This window comes from Artibeus jamaicensis, unplaced genomic scaffold (genome assembly GCF_021234435.1).
Source record: "Artibeus jamaicensis isolate MK-2021 breed Jamaican fruit bat unplaced genomic scaffold, CSHL_Jam_final scaffold_1689, whole genome shotgun sequence".
Lineage (NCBI taxonomy): Eukaryota > Metazoa > Chordata > Mammalia > Chiroptera > Phyllostomidae > Artibeus > Artibeus jamaicensis.
In genome coordinates, this window is record NW_026522029.1 from 14,057,964 (window position 1) to 14,075,978 (window position 18,015).

At 49.6% G+C, this 18,015-nt stretch overlaps 1 protein-coding gene across 4 annotated transcripts in view; it reads right to left on the reverse strand.

Annotated features, from left to right (window-relative positions):
* Window positions 1–18,015, reverse strand: part of PTBP2 (polypyrimidine tract binding protein 2) — a 44,515-nt gene that overhangs the window by 24,228 nt on the left and 2,272 nt on the right. For all 4 annotated transcript variants that reach the window (XM_037152942.2, XM_037152941.2, XM_037152945.2 and 1 more), the window contains exon 3: window positions 5,764–5,839. In XM_037152942.2, the coding sequence (XP_037008837.1) occupies window positions 5,764–5,839 (76 nt within the window). The remainder of the gene's footprint in view (window positions 1–5,763; window positions 5,840–18,015) is intronic.

Sequence of the window (18,015 nt, forward strand, 5' to 3'; positions counted from 1 at the left end):
CACCCAACCCCCCCCCCCCAACACCTAGACGCCACACCAGCCTTGAAGCGCTCACATGGAGGGAGGGTCGCACCAAGACCTGGGGGACTTGTTCAGCGAGCACCCCCTTACCAAGCCTCTCTGCCCTCACCCTGCCTTCTACGCCTCCTGAGCTACCCTGCTTCCCCAGCCCACCGGATGCCCATGCTGAACCCTCTGCCGACTCTGAATGACCCCAAATGGCCGAGTTCCCTGGGCAGCTTTGGTTCCAAGCTCCTTCCTACCTTTACTCACCCCAGCACCTTCTCGTTTAATTTGTAAAATGTATTATTTTAGTCCCACTCATCCACCAATCTACTTTTAACTGCATGCCAACCTATTAGGTACTTTTCAAGACCTTTATACTACATCTGTCCATGGAAAACAGACGATTTAACAAGACACAAGTACATTTTCACTCTCCACATCTCTCAGAGTCAAGCACTTAGAGAAGTTCTGGTGACCTCCTTCATCAAATACGATAGAGGCAAAGCGGCTTCAGTCCAAGCCGCTGTAGACCTCGGGGTAACGCACAGCGTTACGGAGCCGGCTGTACAGAAACACCCTGAGCTGAGAAAGGTGAAGGCTCGCATTCCTCTGTGGGAAAACACACGTTTCAAAGAGGCATCCAGAAACCCAGGAGTCCACAGGGACGGCACTCCTGCCCCTCTGCTGGCGCTCGGTCAGCTCCACACCCAGTGGGCAAGGCTCCGCGCGTCCCAGCAGCCACAGAGCCTGGCTGCCGGGGCGCCTGCCGCACGGGCTGGATGGACAGCGGCTGCTTCGCTCTAGTTACCACTGCGCACAGGACGACCTGTGGTCGGAGCTCCCACTGTTCACACTGGAGCAGCGCCCTGGGGCGCTCTCAGAGCAGCAAAATGAAAGGACACCGCGTCAGAACTGTGCACACATAAATACTCAAGTGCCGTCTCCGAGTTCGGAGTAACATGCCCCAGAGTTTATGGGATGGCAAAACATCACACCTGCAGTGACAACAGATCCTGCCATCACGAAACAACACCACGGAGCTCTGGCAGCAACACACACGCCCACAGCAGAGGGAAGTCCCATTTCCACCGCTCTAACGAACTGACTCAGGAGACCACATCGGAGCCTCCGCCCTCCTGCCAAACAGTCACAGGTGTCTCTCAGCGAAACACAATCCCAGTACTAGCTGGAGCTGGTTGCATTTTGAAATGTCTTACTTTACTTCTGAAGAAAGAACTAATTTATTACAAAGTTAGTCTTAATGTACACTGAATGATCAGATATTTACCCAAGATAAAGTTTCTAGTAACATTAACTTTTCTCACTCCTAAAATTGATTTTTCCTTGAATGAAACAATGGGAAGCAAACAGACTTCTGGACGGGGGAAGGCTGTGGAGACGGATGCCACCGGACGCAGGCGTCCAGTCAGGCCACTCAGAAGAACCATTCTGGATGCAGCTGGGACTTAAGAACAAGACCCTGTTCTATGTCTGCTGGCCGAAAAAGTGTCCTTGTAGCACTGTCAGTAAGAGTCCTGTTTTGAGACACCTGAACAACAGAAGTATAATTTCCCAGGTGAGCACAATCAGTAGCTTTTAATGGTTTGTTATGTTCCCATAAGCCACAGTATTCAAACTGGGTCCTGCTGGAACACACAGACTCTCCTTTCTATGTCAGAAAAGAAACTCCAACTCGGCACTTCCCCTCTGCACATCAAGGCAAATTAAGTTGAATGCGTGTACATTTCTTACACTAAAACAAGGCTTCAAGAAAGACTTCTACTCCATCGCCACAAAGGGACTGGGCTCCTTCTTTGCTTATCCACCAAGGGCATCAACTATCATTCCTAAAGATACCTTTAAAAAGCAATACAGTTACAGATTATTCTGTCTTTTTAACAAAAGGAATCTCCATTTCCACTCCTCTTTGTTAATGGAACTGATCCACCCATCAAACCAGTGATCCTAACAAAACTCTTACTATTTCTCCCAAACCAGTCTGCTTCCAAGTAACTCACATGTCCTGATTTCTTGATACATTGTTTCCTCCATATTCTGAGACCCCAAAACCGAGGGTGTCCATACCTATCTCAGTTACTGTGCTCTCAAAACCTTCTCCCTACCCCTCCCACCCCTAAAAAACACAAATGGAACACCAATCTTTTCCAAAGCGTACATCTGGTCAAGTCCCAGCTCCTGAGCACAGCTAATCAAATCCTGCATTATCTAGCCCACCGCCTAAGGTCCCACTTCCAGTCACTGCCCTTCGGGTATTTTCCATTCTGGTGCCCTGCTGTGTCCAACAAATGGGTCTGTCTCGTTAGCTCGGGTTTGCCAATGGACATGGAGCACGTCCGTCCCCACACAACACCCCGCTGTCTTCCTCCTCGGTTAATCCCCCACACCCACCCGCAGCCGCACTTTGGGCCTCCACACCAGAAACCACTGGTCTCTAACTTCCCAGGGACAGAACGACAGGACAGGCACTCTTTGGCACCTGCCCGGCCTCTGGGGCTTCCGAGGAGTCCATGAGGCCCAGCCCCGTGGCTGCTCTCCAGCCACAGGGAGCAGCTGCAGCTGCTCCGCATCCGGGCCGACAGCGGTGGTCGCGGCCCAACCCTGGCCCATCTGCAGCAGCGTCATGCAGCGGCCGGCTGTCTTTGCATGTGCCGGCCGCCCGGCCACATGCCTGCTACCGTCAGTGTGCGAAGACCAGGCTGTTTTCACCAACGGACGTGGAAGACTTCTTTGCGCACGGGAGGGAGCACGGGCCCTCCGTCAGACACGTGTGCAATGCCCCACGAGCATGGCCCCCGAGTGCACCCTGCTTTCCCACCGTCTCCCCAGTGTCCTCCGAGGAGGAGTCTTCCACTTAGACAGTCTGTAAACGGGTGGTGGTTTTTCTGTGTGTCTTCTCTAAAGAAATCGTCACTTATTCCAAGGTTGGAAATACATTCTATGATTTCTTTTTCTTAACAGCTTTATACACTTGGTTTTTAGGGTTAGGTATATAATCCATGTCATCTTTTGGTGCAGTGTGTAGAAGGCCTGAGTTTCCTATTTTCTTATCTGTGTATTGAACTGTTCTTACACTACTTGTTAAAAAGACTTCTCTTTCCCATTTTGTGACCAAAGCACTGTTTTCAGATTGGCTGTAGTTGTTCTAGGGCTTTCGTTTATGTCCACATACGTTTTAGAATCAAGTCATCAATTTCAATTTGAACGCCCGTTTGGCCTGACTGACCGATGTAGACTCAGTTCCATACCAATCTGGGGAAAAGTGATGATCTCAGTATGGTGCACCTTCTATTCATGAGCACCTCTATTTATTTGTCTTTAATGTCTCACTGCAGTGTCTCTTAGTTATTGGTGTAAATACTGTGCACATATTTTGTTACATTTATTTCTTGAATTGTGGTATTTCTGTAAGTGGATGTTTAAATTTCATTTTCCAATCATTTGCTAATAACATCAGGAAAATTTTTATTTTGTATGTTGAACATGTGCTCTGTAACTACTCTAAATCCACTTACTGGTCCTACCATTCTGTAAATCCCTTTGGATTTCGTACTTTAAAAATCACGTTGACCGTTAAAGATCGTGTTAACTTCCTCCCTTCTGACCTTCATGGTTCATTTTTTGCTTCTCCACCCCTCACTGCTGCCAACGCTGCGCTGGCGGCACCCCAGCGCCCGGAGTGGCATCTGCTGCGGGCCCCGGGCGGCCTTCCCTCCCGGGGCAGCTCCTCTCCCAGTTTTCCGAGATTTCCACCATGAACAGATGTTGTGTTGCTGCCAATCTTCCACCCTGTATCCCACGACTGTGACACATAGTTCCCTTTGGGATGCTGGCTCTCACAATCCTGTGCAGGCCTCAGTAGGTCACCATGAGGCGTCTATTCTGGACGCTCCATGCTACCTGCTTGCTTCCTGCAGAAGGTCTGCATTCGTGTTCGCAAAAACCACAAGCATGAGATCGTGAGTTCCTGCCTGTTAGGTGCTGTCAGTTACAGGGGCTTCTCAGGTTAGTTAGGGGGTACAGTATCCCCTCCTTTTTCTAAAAAAAAGTATATTCAAGATGCTGATTATTTCTTACTTTGAAGTTCCATAAAAACGCAGCAGTGAAACCACCTACGCCTCCGTGGAAACCTGTTAAACTTCCGTTTTTGTAGGCGATACAGAGCTAACCTGCACCTGCACGGAATGACCGGTTGCTAGTTCTGGTCAATCAGATCTGTAAGGGGATCTGTCTGGTCCACCTCACTTGTTCAGTCTGTTGGCATCACCACTGTCGATAATATTCCTTCTACTCTGTGCAGAATCTGTAGTGATATCTCCACTTCCATTCCCAATACTGACAGTTTATGTTTCAGTTCTTAATATTCAAACCTTCCTTTTTTCTAGTATGGGTATTTTCTAACACAGGTAGATAGGTTATCTATTACAGGTATAGACAGACTATTTTTCCCTCATGCACTTCTTGAGCTGCATCCAATGAATTTTGGTATTTTGATTTTCATTTTAATTCAATCAGAAACATGCCTTTAAAATCTTCCTTGATTCATGTGTCATTCAGAGTTGCACAGCTCAATTTTTAAACACTGGGTAATTCCTAGCTTTCTTACTGTTTTTAATTTCTATTAAGTTCCACTACAAGTAGACAGTATGAGCGTTCGGCCACTGGAAACTCACTGGGCACCGCCTTACGTCCTCGCTCACGGCCTCCCTCCCGTGTGTGCTCACCACCTCCCACGTGTACTTGGAAGCACACCTCGTGCACACACTCAGCTTTGTGTCACCAGGACCACACTGGTGCGAGTGCCGGGCCTACCGCTGGCCGGCCTCAGACACAGTGGGGCTCGGGGCCAGAACCCCGAGACGAAGCAAGCACGGGAACAAGGGACTCCAACTGTTTTGGTGACGGAGGCCTCACCCTCATGCGTGGCACGGGGTGGGGGCAGTGCCCAGCTCGGTGAGGTCCCAGGAAGGTCTGCACCCCCAGGTTGTCGAGGTCCTTTTTACTGCCCAGCCCACTGGTTCCTCAAGCAAGGAATTCAGGGACGATGTGCAGAAAAAAGGAACCTCGGTTTCCGGTAGAAAAATGTAAAACACAGGGTTACAAGGCAAACTAAGTCAGCTGCCATCACCACCAGATTAAACTTCCAGTCAGCCATAAAATTAAGGCTTAAAAATTAGTCTATGTTTGTTTACAGATATAACCACCAAAATTCTTTCAGACACATACAATCTTTTAAAAAGTCCTTAACTATGAAGATTAAATAAATCTTAAATTTCCAAGTAGATAACATTAAAATATTAATTCAAACAAGTGAAATATTGTTACAGCAAAGAAAAAAGTTTGAAAACATAGAATAAAGACAACTATGTGGTTGAAATTTTAGGTTTTATTTACAGTTTGGGCTTTAGGTTTTTGAACTAGAGAACTGAAAGTACTTGATGATACACAAAACACAAAAGCTAAAAACAGAAGCATTGAAAGGGCAAAAGTGGGGGAATCTGTAACATGAAAGGAAACCAACTACGTTTTTGTGATTTATAAGCAGTAAGGTACCTGCCCATAAATCACCATCTCCATGTTTTTCCCTTGGCACATGCATGCTCCAGTCAAAGTTCCTTTAAAACACGTCAATGACAGGCATTTAAAACAGAGGCTGTTCTGGCAAAACAGATTACATTGTAGCTTTAGCACCTGCTCCAAAGTGGCAAACGACAACAGGTCAGAGAGAGTGGGACTTACCTGTGACCACCATGCTGCTCATGTTAGAGTTGGGACTGCTGAGAACACTACCTGAGAGCAGTTCGTCAGATCCTCTCTATAAAAACAAAAACCAACAGGAGACATCTTTAAGTTTAAAACCATCAATCTGAACGTCTGTCACTTATCGGTACATTTTCATACAGGCACTGACAAAGTGTCAGGTGTCCCTCCACTGAGAACAGGGAGAACTGTACTCCCCAAGCACAAACGTGCGTGACTCGAGCGTGGCTGGCACACTTCCCCAGGAGGCCCGCGGTTCCTTCCTCCTGTTCACCCAGTCGGAAGACAGCAGGGACCACGACTGGCCTCCCCAGGCGGGAGCTCTGGAAACCCACACCCGTTTTCTGTGCCTCACCTATGGCCACGGCACGCTGGGCCTGTGCACGAGCACCGCCCACCCCACAGCCCTCGGCGCATCCGCGTCCGGAGGACGCAGGGCTCCAGAAGAGGGCTTCGTGCTGGGGACCCACCCCACTCGCCCTCCTCACCGTCACCACGGGTGCTTAGGGATGCACTGCAGTGGCTAGAACATGAAAGTGAAAGAAGTAAAATCTACAGAAGACATTGCTTTCTGCCCATATAAGCAGAAACTGAATCATGTCTTTAAAGCCTTTAGAGAAAAGGTTATAAATTACTATATTCTCAGAAATGCAGTTGTTCAAACAAGCCAATGTTGTTTTAGCTATTTTAAAAATGTATTTACAAAAAAAGTGAGATTACTAAAATAGCTAAATCAAATGTTTTGCCTCTTTTAAGGAGGTATATATTTACATACGTGGGTATTAATATTTAAAACCACTAAATCAACACAAACTGATTTAAACCACAAGTACAAAGAAGTTGAATGCAACCATTAAAATGAAAAAAAGTATAAAGATATTTTATCAAAGCATTTCAGAAAGTCCCAAGCAATAGAAACGAACCGCAAACATTATGCTCATTTGTGTTCAAACTCCCACCAAAGCAGTGACAGACAGTGGCTGCCTGACCGCCTGCCGCACTTCCACGCCCCCAGGGCTCAGACAGACAAGCATCTGGTGGCCCCCAGGTAACGCTGGGTGTGGGCATCGTGTCTGGCCCTCCACCAGGTGCAGAAAGAGCCAGCGCGGCACAGTCTGACTCCTGGGCGGGAGGACGAGAAGACACTGGTGGGACCCTGCGAGCAGTCCCCGCCCTCAGACCCACCCCAGACCCGCTGGAGGCGGACCCAGAGGGCCACAGCCCTCCCCATGCCTCTGATGCATCTGAACTTGGGGGACCTGTGAGAGGCAGTGCAGGTTCACTGTCAACAACAGTGCTCACTAGTTCTTCTCTGTATTTTTAGAGCAGTTTCAGGTTCACAATGAAATTGGAAGAGATGTCCCATGAGCCCCTCACCCCCACACATGCACGGCCTCCCGTCATCAATCCCCCAACAGACTGGTGTGTTCATCGCGAACGTGAACCTGCACTGACACACCACAGTCACCCCACGTCCACGGTCCCCGCCAGAGCTCACTCCTGACGCGCACCAGTGGTCTGAGCACATACCGGACGACACACATCCACCATCACACTTCAGTTTCTTCGCCCCCCAAAACCTGTGCTCTGTTTCCATGCCCCCAACCCAGGCGACCCCTGACCTGCTCATTGTCCCCGTGGCTCTGCCTTTTCCGGAACACCACACAGCCGCAATCCTATACTCTACGGCCTCCTCAAACCTGCTTCTCTCACTCAGTAAATTGCACTGAAGGTCCCCCCCACGCCTTTTCATGGCCTGACAGCTCATCGTTTTAATGCTGAGAAACTCTCCATTGTCTGGATACACCAGTGTATGTATCCACCAGTCATCGGGGGTCATCCTGATCCCTCCCGAGTCTTGGCACCGTGCAAAGCTGCTACAGTACTGACGTGCGAATTCCACGTGTATGTACATTCTCAACGCCTCTGAGTCAGCCGCGAGGAGCGCACTGGACACCCAAGTCCACTTCGTCTTGTGAGAACGGCCCACAAAGTCTGCAGAGTGGCTGCAGCACTTCCCACTCCCACCGGGAACGCTGGGGAGGTCCAGTGGCTCCGCCGCCGCCGCTGTCCCAGGCTGTGGCAGCTGCGAGATCGTGCGGTGGGGTCACGTGGTCACTCTAACGTGCCATTCCGAGGACACAGTGAGGAAAAGCTTCACGTGCGCTCACTCGCCATCTGCCTATCTTCTCTTGTGAGGTGTCTGTTAAGGCCTTTGGCCCACTTTTTAAAGCAATTGTTTGTTTCCCTATCATTGACTTTTAAGAGTTCTTTTTCGGATACGTCCCAGTCTGGCTTGCCTTCTAATTTTCTCGATTTTGTCTTTCACGTAGAAGAACTTGTTGACTTTAACTAAATCCCACTTCTCAATTATTTCCTTGAGGACTGGACCTTTGGAGTTGCATTTGAAAGCGTCGTCACGTCCAAGGCTGTGTGGCCTGTCTCCCGCGCTCCCGTCTAGGAGGTCTCCAGCTGCACTTCACACACGGCTCTATGATGCAGTTGGAGTGACTCCGCGGTGGCCATCTGGATGCTCTCCCGTGCTTGTGGACATCCAGTCGCTCTGTCACTGCCTCTGCCCCGCCGTGCTGCCATGCTCCATCTGCAAAGACTCGCTGCCGGTGCTGATGGGGGTCCGTCCTGGGCTCACGGTTGTTCCGACGGACCTCCGTTTCTGCGACTCCACCGCGACGACGTGGTTTCAATCACAGAAGCTTCACGGGAGCGGGGCGGCACCAGTCCTCCAGCTCTGTGCTTCTCCTTCGACACCCTGCCAGCTGCCCTGGGTCTCTGGCCTCCACAGAACTTTCGAATCCCTCTGTCGGCAGCCATAAAACACCTGCTGCAATTCTGACTGGGGATGCACTGATTCCAGAGACAGAACTGGGAAGAACTGACCCCCCGACAACACTGCTGAGCCGTCCTACTGGTGAACACGGGTGTCCATCCACTCATTAGGTTCCTGGTTTCATTCACCAGTTTCTGCGGTTCCCCTCCCGGGCCTAGAACGTACTTTGTGACGGTTCACACCTCGGCACTCAACACCGTGGGCCTGATGGACGTGGCACTCGTTTGTAACCCAGCTGCACTTGTTCACCGCTGGTGTCAAGCCGGCAGGCGACCTTCGCGTACTGACCTGGTGTCCTGCAACCGCGGGGCTCGTGCTGGCTGGTTTCAGGGCACGTTCTGTCACTTCCGGCTTTCTGCAGCCTCTCGGTGTCTCCGAGTGACAGTCTGACACCTTCCCGTTCAGTACGCATGCCCAGCACTGCACGGGCAGAAGCCCCCAGGAGGACGCCCGAGAGCAGCGGGCGCGGCGAGGGGACGTACTCGCGGGGCGCCTGGTCTTAGTGAGAAGGCACCGAGTTCCGGCGTCAACAGTTTTTTTGATGTTCTTCATCGAGTTGAGGAAAACCCCCTCTGTTCCTAGTTTACAGAGTCTTTATCACAACCGGGGCTGGGTTCTGTCAAATGCTTCTTCCCCTTCCAGTGATACGATCACGTGAATCTTCATTCTTAGTCTATTGATGTGATGGATTAACCCGGTTTTCCTTGCCTTTATGACGTGTGGCATTAAGCAAACGAAGAACAAGGGCCCTGCAGTGCAGCCTGCACTAACTGTGTAGCTGGTAAATTCCTTAACTACTCGGAGCCTTTGCTTCCTCGTGTGTAAGGCAGGGGTGACACCTTCGTCAGGGTCCTGGAGACTAATCGTGGTAACGCAGGCGTCCTCAGAGACACCGTGGGTTCCAGTCTGGGCCACCGCAACTGAGGGGCGTGGCAATAAAATGCGTCATACAAGTTTCCTTGGCTTCCCAGTGCAAACAAGTCTATCAAGTGTGCAAAAGCGTTAGGACTAACAATACAATGTACACACCTTAATGGAAACACTTTGTTGCAGTCCTGGCTGCTGTGACTCAGTGGACTCAGTGCCAGCCTGAGAACTGAAGGGTCGCTGGTTCGATTCCCAGTCAGGGCACAAGCCTGGGTTGCAGGCCAGGTCCCCAGTAGGGGTGTGTGAGAGGCAATCACACACTGATGTTTCTCTCCCTCTCTCCCTCCCTTCCCCTCTCTTTAAACATAAATAAAAATACTAGCCATCACCTGAGCCTTCAGCGAGCTGACATGCGGCAAGTCCTGCCTCAATACTGACAGCTGCTGACAGGTCAGTGGGTAGCTGCTGAAGGCCCGGTGGCTGTGACCACTTCTTAAAATGAGGCAGTGATGGCGGCAGCATCAACCCACTAGTTCTCTCACTTGAGCACTGAGAGACGAGTGTATGGCTGACCTGTCTAATCTCATCACTGTCCTGTGTCAGGGACCAGGGGCCCTGGCCATGGGAGAGGAATGGAGGGACAGCTGGAGGCGGGGCAGTCAGAACACGCAGGGTCTCCCAAATGACACAGCCATCTCGTGGGGTGCCGTTTGCGGCACCCCGAAACAACACCAAGTAACACCACAAATCACCTCCAACCGCAGATCACCACCACAGACACAGCTCTGATCAGGGACAAGTTGGAAAGAGACACCCAGCACGCCGATGCCACTGAAAACGTGGCGCTGAGACCGGCGCCTCCTGGGGCTGCCGCCGAGCTTCTCTCGGTAAGTAGCGGGGTCTCCGGGATCTCCGCGAGGCGCAATGGCGGCACCCACTCACGTGTGGTGTGGCGGCGCTCATGAGAACATGCCGAGTGCCACCCTCGCGTGGGGCCACGTGAACCTGCCAACTGAGCAAGAGCGCGGCCGCCTCTGCTGCACTCTGACCCCTCCAGTTCCCACCAGGCTCCCCGACAGCCCTGGGGAGCAGGGTGGGGAGCCCGAGGCCCCGCCGGCCGGACGTGCTGCACGCACAGCGGCCTGGGCTCTCCCTCCCGCCTGCGCGCCGTCGGCAGGGGAGCAAGGTCTTACCAGCTCTTTTGTGAATTTTTATCAGTGGTCTTTCTTCCTCCCTCAAATGTTTTCACACCTGCTGCTCAAAGAGTAAGTTTAACAGCCTTCATAATGGACTCAGAAGAATACCAAGTTATTTATAATTGTGAGACATTTTCCCCCAAAATTCCTTAATATATTTTTATAAATTACACTGTTTTTATAAAAAAGCAATTATGTCTGACTTGTCAGTAAGAAGCCGAGCAGCACTGCGTCCGGAAGACGCGACTCCGCAGCACCAGAGACACCGACACGTCCATGTCACGTCCACGTCACGTCCATGTCACGTCCACGTCACGTCCACGTCGGCTGACGGAACGACCTCGTCCAGGACGCCGCCGCCCTGCTGCCCGGCCTGAGGCAGATGTGAAATGCACGACTCGATGCTTCGGTCACTGCTGGCTGCTCTGCAGCAGTGGCTGCTGTCACAAATTAAGTCAGTGTCGCTTAAAGTTGGAATCCCGATCCCTAAGTATGTGTTTTTTATTTAACCCATCAAAGATAAATGTCAATTGATTTTCAGTTCAATTAAGACACGAAATTAAGCACTGAGATGGGCACTGCTATCCCTGACGAAGTCTGTCCTGCCGTGTGATGACAACGATCACTTCATAGGAGACTGGGCACCGCACAAGCAATGAGAACAGCGCTCAGGTGGGAGACGTGATCTGCCCGTCACGTCACTCGGAGGCGTGTTTCGCACAACAGTACAATTAAAGTACCACTGGCACTCGTTCCAGCGACAGAACTTATTTTCCTTCTCTGGGTCATTAAGTGTTCCGTTCGCTCCCAGGGGCCACGGGGGAGCAGAGCTGGGACAGTAGACAGAGCTGCCGCAGGCGTCCTCCCCCCGGAGGGGAGGGCCCAGGCCACGGCGGTCCCACCGCTGAGGAAGGCCGGGCTCTCGGGGAGACAGGAAGGTGTGTGCTCCCAGGTGGGGCGGGGTGCCGTGCAGCCCCAAGCGGCTGTGCACGCGCCAGTGCGTGCCACCAGCTGAAAGGTGACAACATGCTGAGGGGGACCCATAAAACCAGGGCTCATTTTTGTAAACAAGACAGCAAACAGATGAGCTTCAGGTGAGATTTGCCAAAGGAAAAAAAGGACAGGCAGCCGCGCGCCACTGGACCACACGAGCACGAGGCGCAGGGCGTGCAAAGTCCCAGTGGGGTGGCGGGGCCCGCATGGGGCTGCCCGACCCCTCCTTCCCCAGCAGGGCCCCACGCCTGTGGGAACCACATAGAGTTTTCCCGTGGCTTCGAGCTCTGCACTCTGGGGCAGCGGCTCACTCAGCCTTCACCCTAAAATGTATACACATGTAAAGTAAAAAAAAAAAAAAAGAGAGCACGGCAAAATTTTATGTCATTGGTTTTCTCTAAGAGCAAAAAGCCAATGCAATAAAACAGGATCCCCACCTAGTACACAAACAAAAAAGTGATAATTTTTCTCATGCACTACAGACAAATGCAAAAACAAAAAACAAAACTTGAAAATTAACCGTAAAAAATGCTGATAAATTCCACAAAGTGACCACAACATTGCATTGGAAGACACCTGTCCCACCAACAGACGGGGACTTAGAGACCACGGAGAGACACCGGTTCCCAGCGACCGCCACACACACACACACACACACACACACACACACGGCAGCAAACGAGGGAAACTGAGGTGGGCGGGCAGAGGGGAGGGCACGTCGCTCTAACTGGGAACCGTGGCTGTGTGAGACCGCCGTCCGCAAAAATGGCTTTTACTCACTCAAGACAGCATTAAAAGCGACTGAACAAGCTACAAACCAGAAGATATTAGCCACACAAGTAACAGAATCAATAACTGTATTACATAAAAAAAACTACAAAATCAGTTTAATTCAAAGTTTTTTTAGGCAGAGATACAAATAGGTATTTCAAAGAATTTCACAACAGAAGAAACACTAATCACCATGAACATGTTGGGGGGGAGATGTTAACACTTCATTAATAATTAGGGAAAGAGAAGACACTACACACCAGACTGGCAAGATTTTAGAACTTTAACACATAACCAAGTGCTGACGAGGGTTGGAAACAGGAAGAACTCTTGTGCACCACGGGGTAGACAACAGACTCGAGTATGCTGGAAATTAACCTAGTACTACCCTGTAAAGTTTAACACATCTCCTCGCAAAAATCTCTCTAAAACTCTTGCACGTGCACCAAGAAGTAGGTACAAAAATGTTTGGAGCAGCATTATTCTTTTTTTTTAATAATTTTATTTAGTTATTTTTCAAGTGCAGTTTTTTGTCTATTTCTCCCATCCCAGCACCACCCCCACCCCCGGCCCGGAGAAGCATTATTCTTAAAGTCAAAAACTTTAAGCAACCTAAGATCCACCAACAGAAAGATAAATCAGAGATATTTTCACACAATATGACACAGCAATGAGTAGTATACAACTATATACAAAAAATACAGCTGATTATTTAAAATACTACTGAATTAAAACATGTCACAAAAAGTATATGGGCATATTTTCATAAAATTCAAAGTACATGTGGTAATGTTAACTAACCTTTTGTTAATCACATGTATGTATGTGTATATGTACATATGATTAACATATATACTTAAATCGCTATACACCTGAAACTGTTATATGTCAATTATACCTCAAAAAAAGAAAAAGAGAACTCTAAAAGTTAAAACTCATTGCCAAAGGTATCGATTGATCTTTCTTAAATCCTGAATGCATTTTTAAACAATAAATTCAGAATATAATTTAAAGTGGACAGAAAGTAATAAGATAAAAACCGAAATCGGTGGATTATTAAAAAAAAGTTGTTTACTTCTTTAAAAAGACAAGCAAAATAAGGTCTTTGAAAACAGAAATAAAAATTTCAAACATTCAATATTAGTAATAAAAAAGTCTAAAATGCTACATTACTTCTGAGAAATCTGGAACTAAATAAAACATAATTCTCAGGAAGGGACGAGAGACTAAGTGCACCAGGAAGTCTGGGAGAAACCCACTGTCCGTCAAAGCAGCACCCGTCTTTCCCACTCTCGCATACGTGCTGAGCCGCTACGGTAAAATTACTGGTGACTTACCTTCCTTTTTGTCCAAACCATTTCGTTTTCTGCATTAAGCATTTTTTTCTTTTTGCAATTACAGAAAATGTCAAGGGGCAGGGGGAAATTTCTTCAAAGAAACGTTACAGTTTTATGAACTCAAGTACTGCCGTATTATTTTATTCATAATGCAAATACAACATTCCCCCAATTAACTTGAAACTTTAGTGCAATTATAAATCAAAACCCAGAGTCTTGGAGGAACTTGGCCCACTGCCCTTAAATCACACGCAGTGCACAGCAGAGATGACCCAGAGATGCCACGGGGAACAAGCCATGAGGTCCCCGCCACACCTCGGTGCCAAGGCTGCCTGCGAGGCCACACCACGCGCAGGTGCGGGGCGCTGGGACAGGGACGGACAACAAAAACAGACAGAGCTGCGCGCACACGTGGAGACCCGGCGGCTGCCACGGCAGATCCAAGGAGAAACGGGAACTACTCGGACGGCCCCGCACTTCATGTGTCAGCATAAGGGACCGGTCGTCACCCCTGGACCCAGACCACAAGAGACTTCAGTTCCAAACAGACTGAGGCCCGAAATGTGAAAACCCAAGTTTAAAACTCTCAAAATAAAACCCACAAGAGCGTAAAACCTTCAGGTGAAAAAGCATCTCTTAAAACTGAAACACAACGTGACAGTGCAACTCCCAACCTCTGCCCATCGATGCCCAGCAGCCACAGAGAGGAAGGCGTCACAGGCAGGCGTGAAACTCAGGCAGCAGCAGCCACAACGCGTGAAACCCTAGGAACCGGTGAGAACAAGGCAGAGCTACACTAAAAAGAAAATGGAGACACTACGAACACGCACTTAACAGAGAAGAGACACGAACGCACAGCCGAGAAAATACACCAGTGATACTCGGGGTTCAAAGGACCGCCAGACGCCACCCCCCATGCGCGCACACCACTGACCACTGGAGGGGACCGCGCGGAGTGGGATCCCCACCCTGCTGAGGGGCACCCACTGGCACGCCACCCCGGGAGACAACACGCCGCTGCCCCGTCCACCCGAACACAGAAACGACCTGCGGTCCGGCGACTCTGCTGCCAAAAACATGAGGTGGGTCGCGCACTGGAGGACGCACGAGAACGCACACAGCAACTTGGGACAGCAAAGAAACGGCCACAACCTGTGCTTCTCAGCAGGGAGGGTCGAGTCACGCGATTGATGGCAAGGAAGATGAATCAGAGCTACATACAAACTTAGGTTAAGAAACAACTACAGAACAAAAAGCAAATTACAGAAGACACACAGCATGGAAGCACACACGTACTGTTTAAGCCCGTAAACAGAACCCCGCATCGCTGAACGCAAACACGTACATGTATGAATCTGTGCAGTGGCAGAACACACGGTCCACGGGGGAACAAGCACCCAGTCCAGGGAGCGCCCATGTGTGTGTGTGGGGGGAAGTGGAGGCCTGCAGGGCATTGGGCCCTGTGTGCTCGCACCCCCCATAACCACGGGGGGGCCTGGGAGGGGGGCCCACCCTGCAGACGCTTGGAGAGCCCTCCACCGTGCACCTCTGCACCAGCCGACCAAGCTCACCGCGGGTCCAGTTCTTTCTGGTGTTATCTTCCACCAACTTCTTTTGGGTCACACCAGTTCCATTTCAATCACCCTCAGTTACCTTAGAAGTCATACACTCTATCCCTATTTTTACTGTGCTCATCCTTACCATTTTAAAATGGAAATTTTTGACTCACTTTGGACTTAAAAATTTCTACCCTCCAGAAGGGTACTGTCCAAAGGAAATGTAACGTGAGCAACACATGGAATCTTACGAATTTTCTAGTGGCCGTACTTCTGAAAGTTAAAGAGGAGTGGTGATACAAAGAATATATTTTATTTAACCCGAACATTATCATTTCCAAGTGCAATGAGCCTAGAAGTCCCATTTCTAATGCTAGCTCCCAGAAGCCCATGCTAGGTCCCAGCTAGAGCTCGGTTCGGAGCAGCTGCAGGAGGTGGTGCCAGGGAACACGGCGCAGCGGGAACACAGCGCAGCGGCGCCTGCCGGAGGGGACAGCACAGCTCAGCACAGCCCGGGCTCCAGCCCCTCCGCCTGCTCACAGGCTGACAGTTGACCGGCCGCTGCTGCCATTTCCTTGCATATTTGGGAACCACAGGATGCTCAGGCCTCCTGGTTTCCCAGTGACCCTCCCGCCCCATCTCTCAGTCCCTGTCCTTCTTCCTGGGGCACAGCCCTGAACTTCCCCTAGTAGGTCTGTTATGTCCCCAGCAGGGGCGGGGAAGGAGGGTAAGTGGCATCTGAAAATGCCATTACTCTACTCTTCTCCTTCGGGGTAACGTCGCTGATGCCGTGGTGACAGGTGGATGGCCATTCTCGCCCACACTGTGCAGACGCCGCCCTCTCCACCCTCACCTGGATGTCCACGTGGCCACGGCAGCGCTCTGCCTCCCCAGTCCTCACTGTTAGGCAGTCCAGCTTCCTGGGGGTGCCTGAAGGACCTGCTCCATGTCTTTGGCGTTCTGCTTCCCCACTGCCGCCTGTCTGGGTTCCCTGGGCCTCATAAACCTCAGGATTCGAGTGACTCATCAACGGTGGAAAATTCTGTCTTCAGCTTCTTCCAAGTTTGTGTCTCCACAATCTTTGTTCATTCTGGAACTCTAATTAGAGTCGTTGGAATTCATCTTCTTCCGTATCTTTTAACCTTTCTGTTTTCATCTCTTTACTGGTCTGGGCTAAATTCTGAGAAGTTTTTATTTTTTAGTTCACTAAGTCTCTCTTTAGTGCTGACTGACTATTTTTAACCTGAAATCTAGGCTGTCTTAAAATTTTATTTATCATATTTGACTTGTATTCAAGTTCTCCGAAATCAGTTGCAGATTAAATAACCATAGTAACGACCACCATCGTCACTTGAGAACTCAAGTGCCACTCCGTGCAGAGTATCTGACAGGTTATTTGATCTTCAAAGTAACTTTTGAGGCAGTTGCTAAGTGGCAGTTCCTCCACTTAAAAATCTGTATTGGCAGTGGATCGAGTGCAGGCCTGCAAACCGAAAGGTTGCCGGTTCGATTTCCAGTCAGGGCACATGCCTGGGTGTGGGCTGGGTCCCCCGGTAGGTGGCATGAGAGGCGACCACACACTGATGTGTGTCTCCCTCTCTTTCTCCCTCCCTTTCCCTCTGTCTAAAAATAAATAAAATAAAATAGAAATTTATATTGTGTTGGCCTAAAAGTTCGTTTGTTTTTTCCATAAGATGGCTCTAATAGTGCTCAGCTGTCTTTAATTTCATTTGAAACAATTCTGTTAGGTTGTATTGTGATAACTCTCCTATCAGCATGCCTAAAAAAAACCAAACCAAACAAACAAAAAAACGAAGAATTTTTGCACAGCCATTTTAACATTGAAGATGGTAGAAAATACACAACACATTTCCGGCATACTATGCTTTACTATTTTAAGAAAGGTAAAAACGCAAAAAAAAGATTTCTGCAAAATGTGGAAAAGGTGCTATAACTGATCAAACATGTCAGAAGTGGTTCACAGAGTTCCCTGGAACTACTGCCGCCTTGGCCGATCCCTCGCGGCCGTCTTGGGCACCGGAAGGTGTGCGGCTGCATCCCTGGCCTCCGCCCACTGGAAGCCAACAGCGGGAGGCAGTGACATACTCGAAGCATCCCAGTCAAGGAAGCTACTGGTGAAAACTAAAAATGTGTCTTTCGTCTTGTGGAAAAAACTGAACGGACATTTCGGCCAACTGAGTAAAACTGAAACTCGGGTCACCTCCTCAATGTCACGAAGGCTAAACCTGCGTCTGGCAATGCCAGACCACCCACTCTTCAAATGACAAGACCTCCGCCGACAAACATTCCCATCCAACATCAATGTTCCAATCCACGTTCAGTTTTAACACTGCGTTTCTAGAGTCCGCGTCGCACACTCCCTAGTTATTCCCCGCTTCAAACCTCCTGCTCCCATCTCAGAGAGTATCACTGCCAAGGAATAAGATGCTTTCCCCCCCAAGGACCTTATTACTTTACCCCCAACCTGCAGAACGTGAATTTCACAAAAAAGCCTACATATTGAAAGCACAAACAAGTGTTTAGTTCACTGTAAGGCAGAAGACCAAAAAAAAAAAGGTACCTCCAAAAGTACCCTGAAGACCCCAACACTGTCAGAGAAGAAACTTAGAAATTCTGTAAGCATCACTGCACTAAGCCCACAG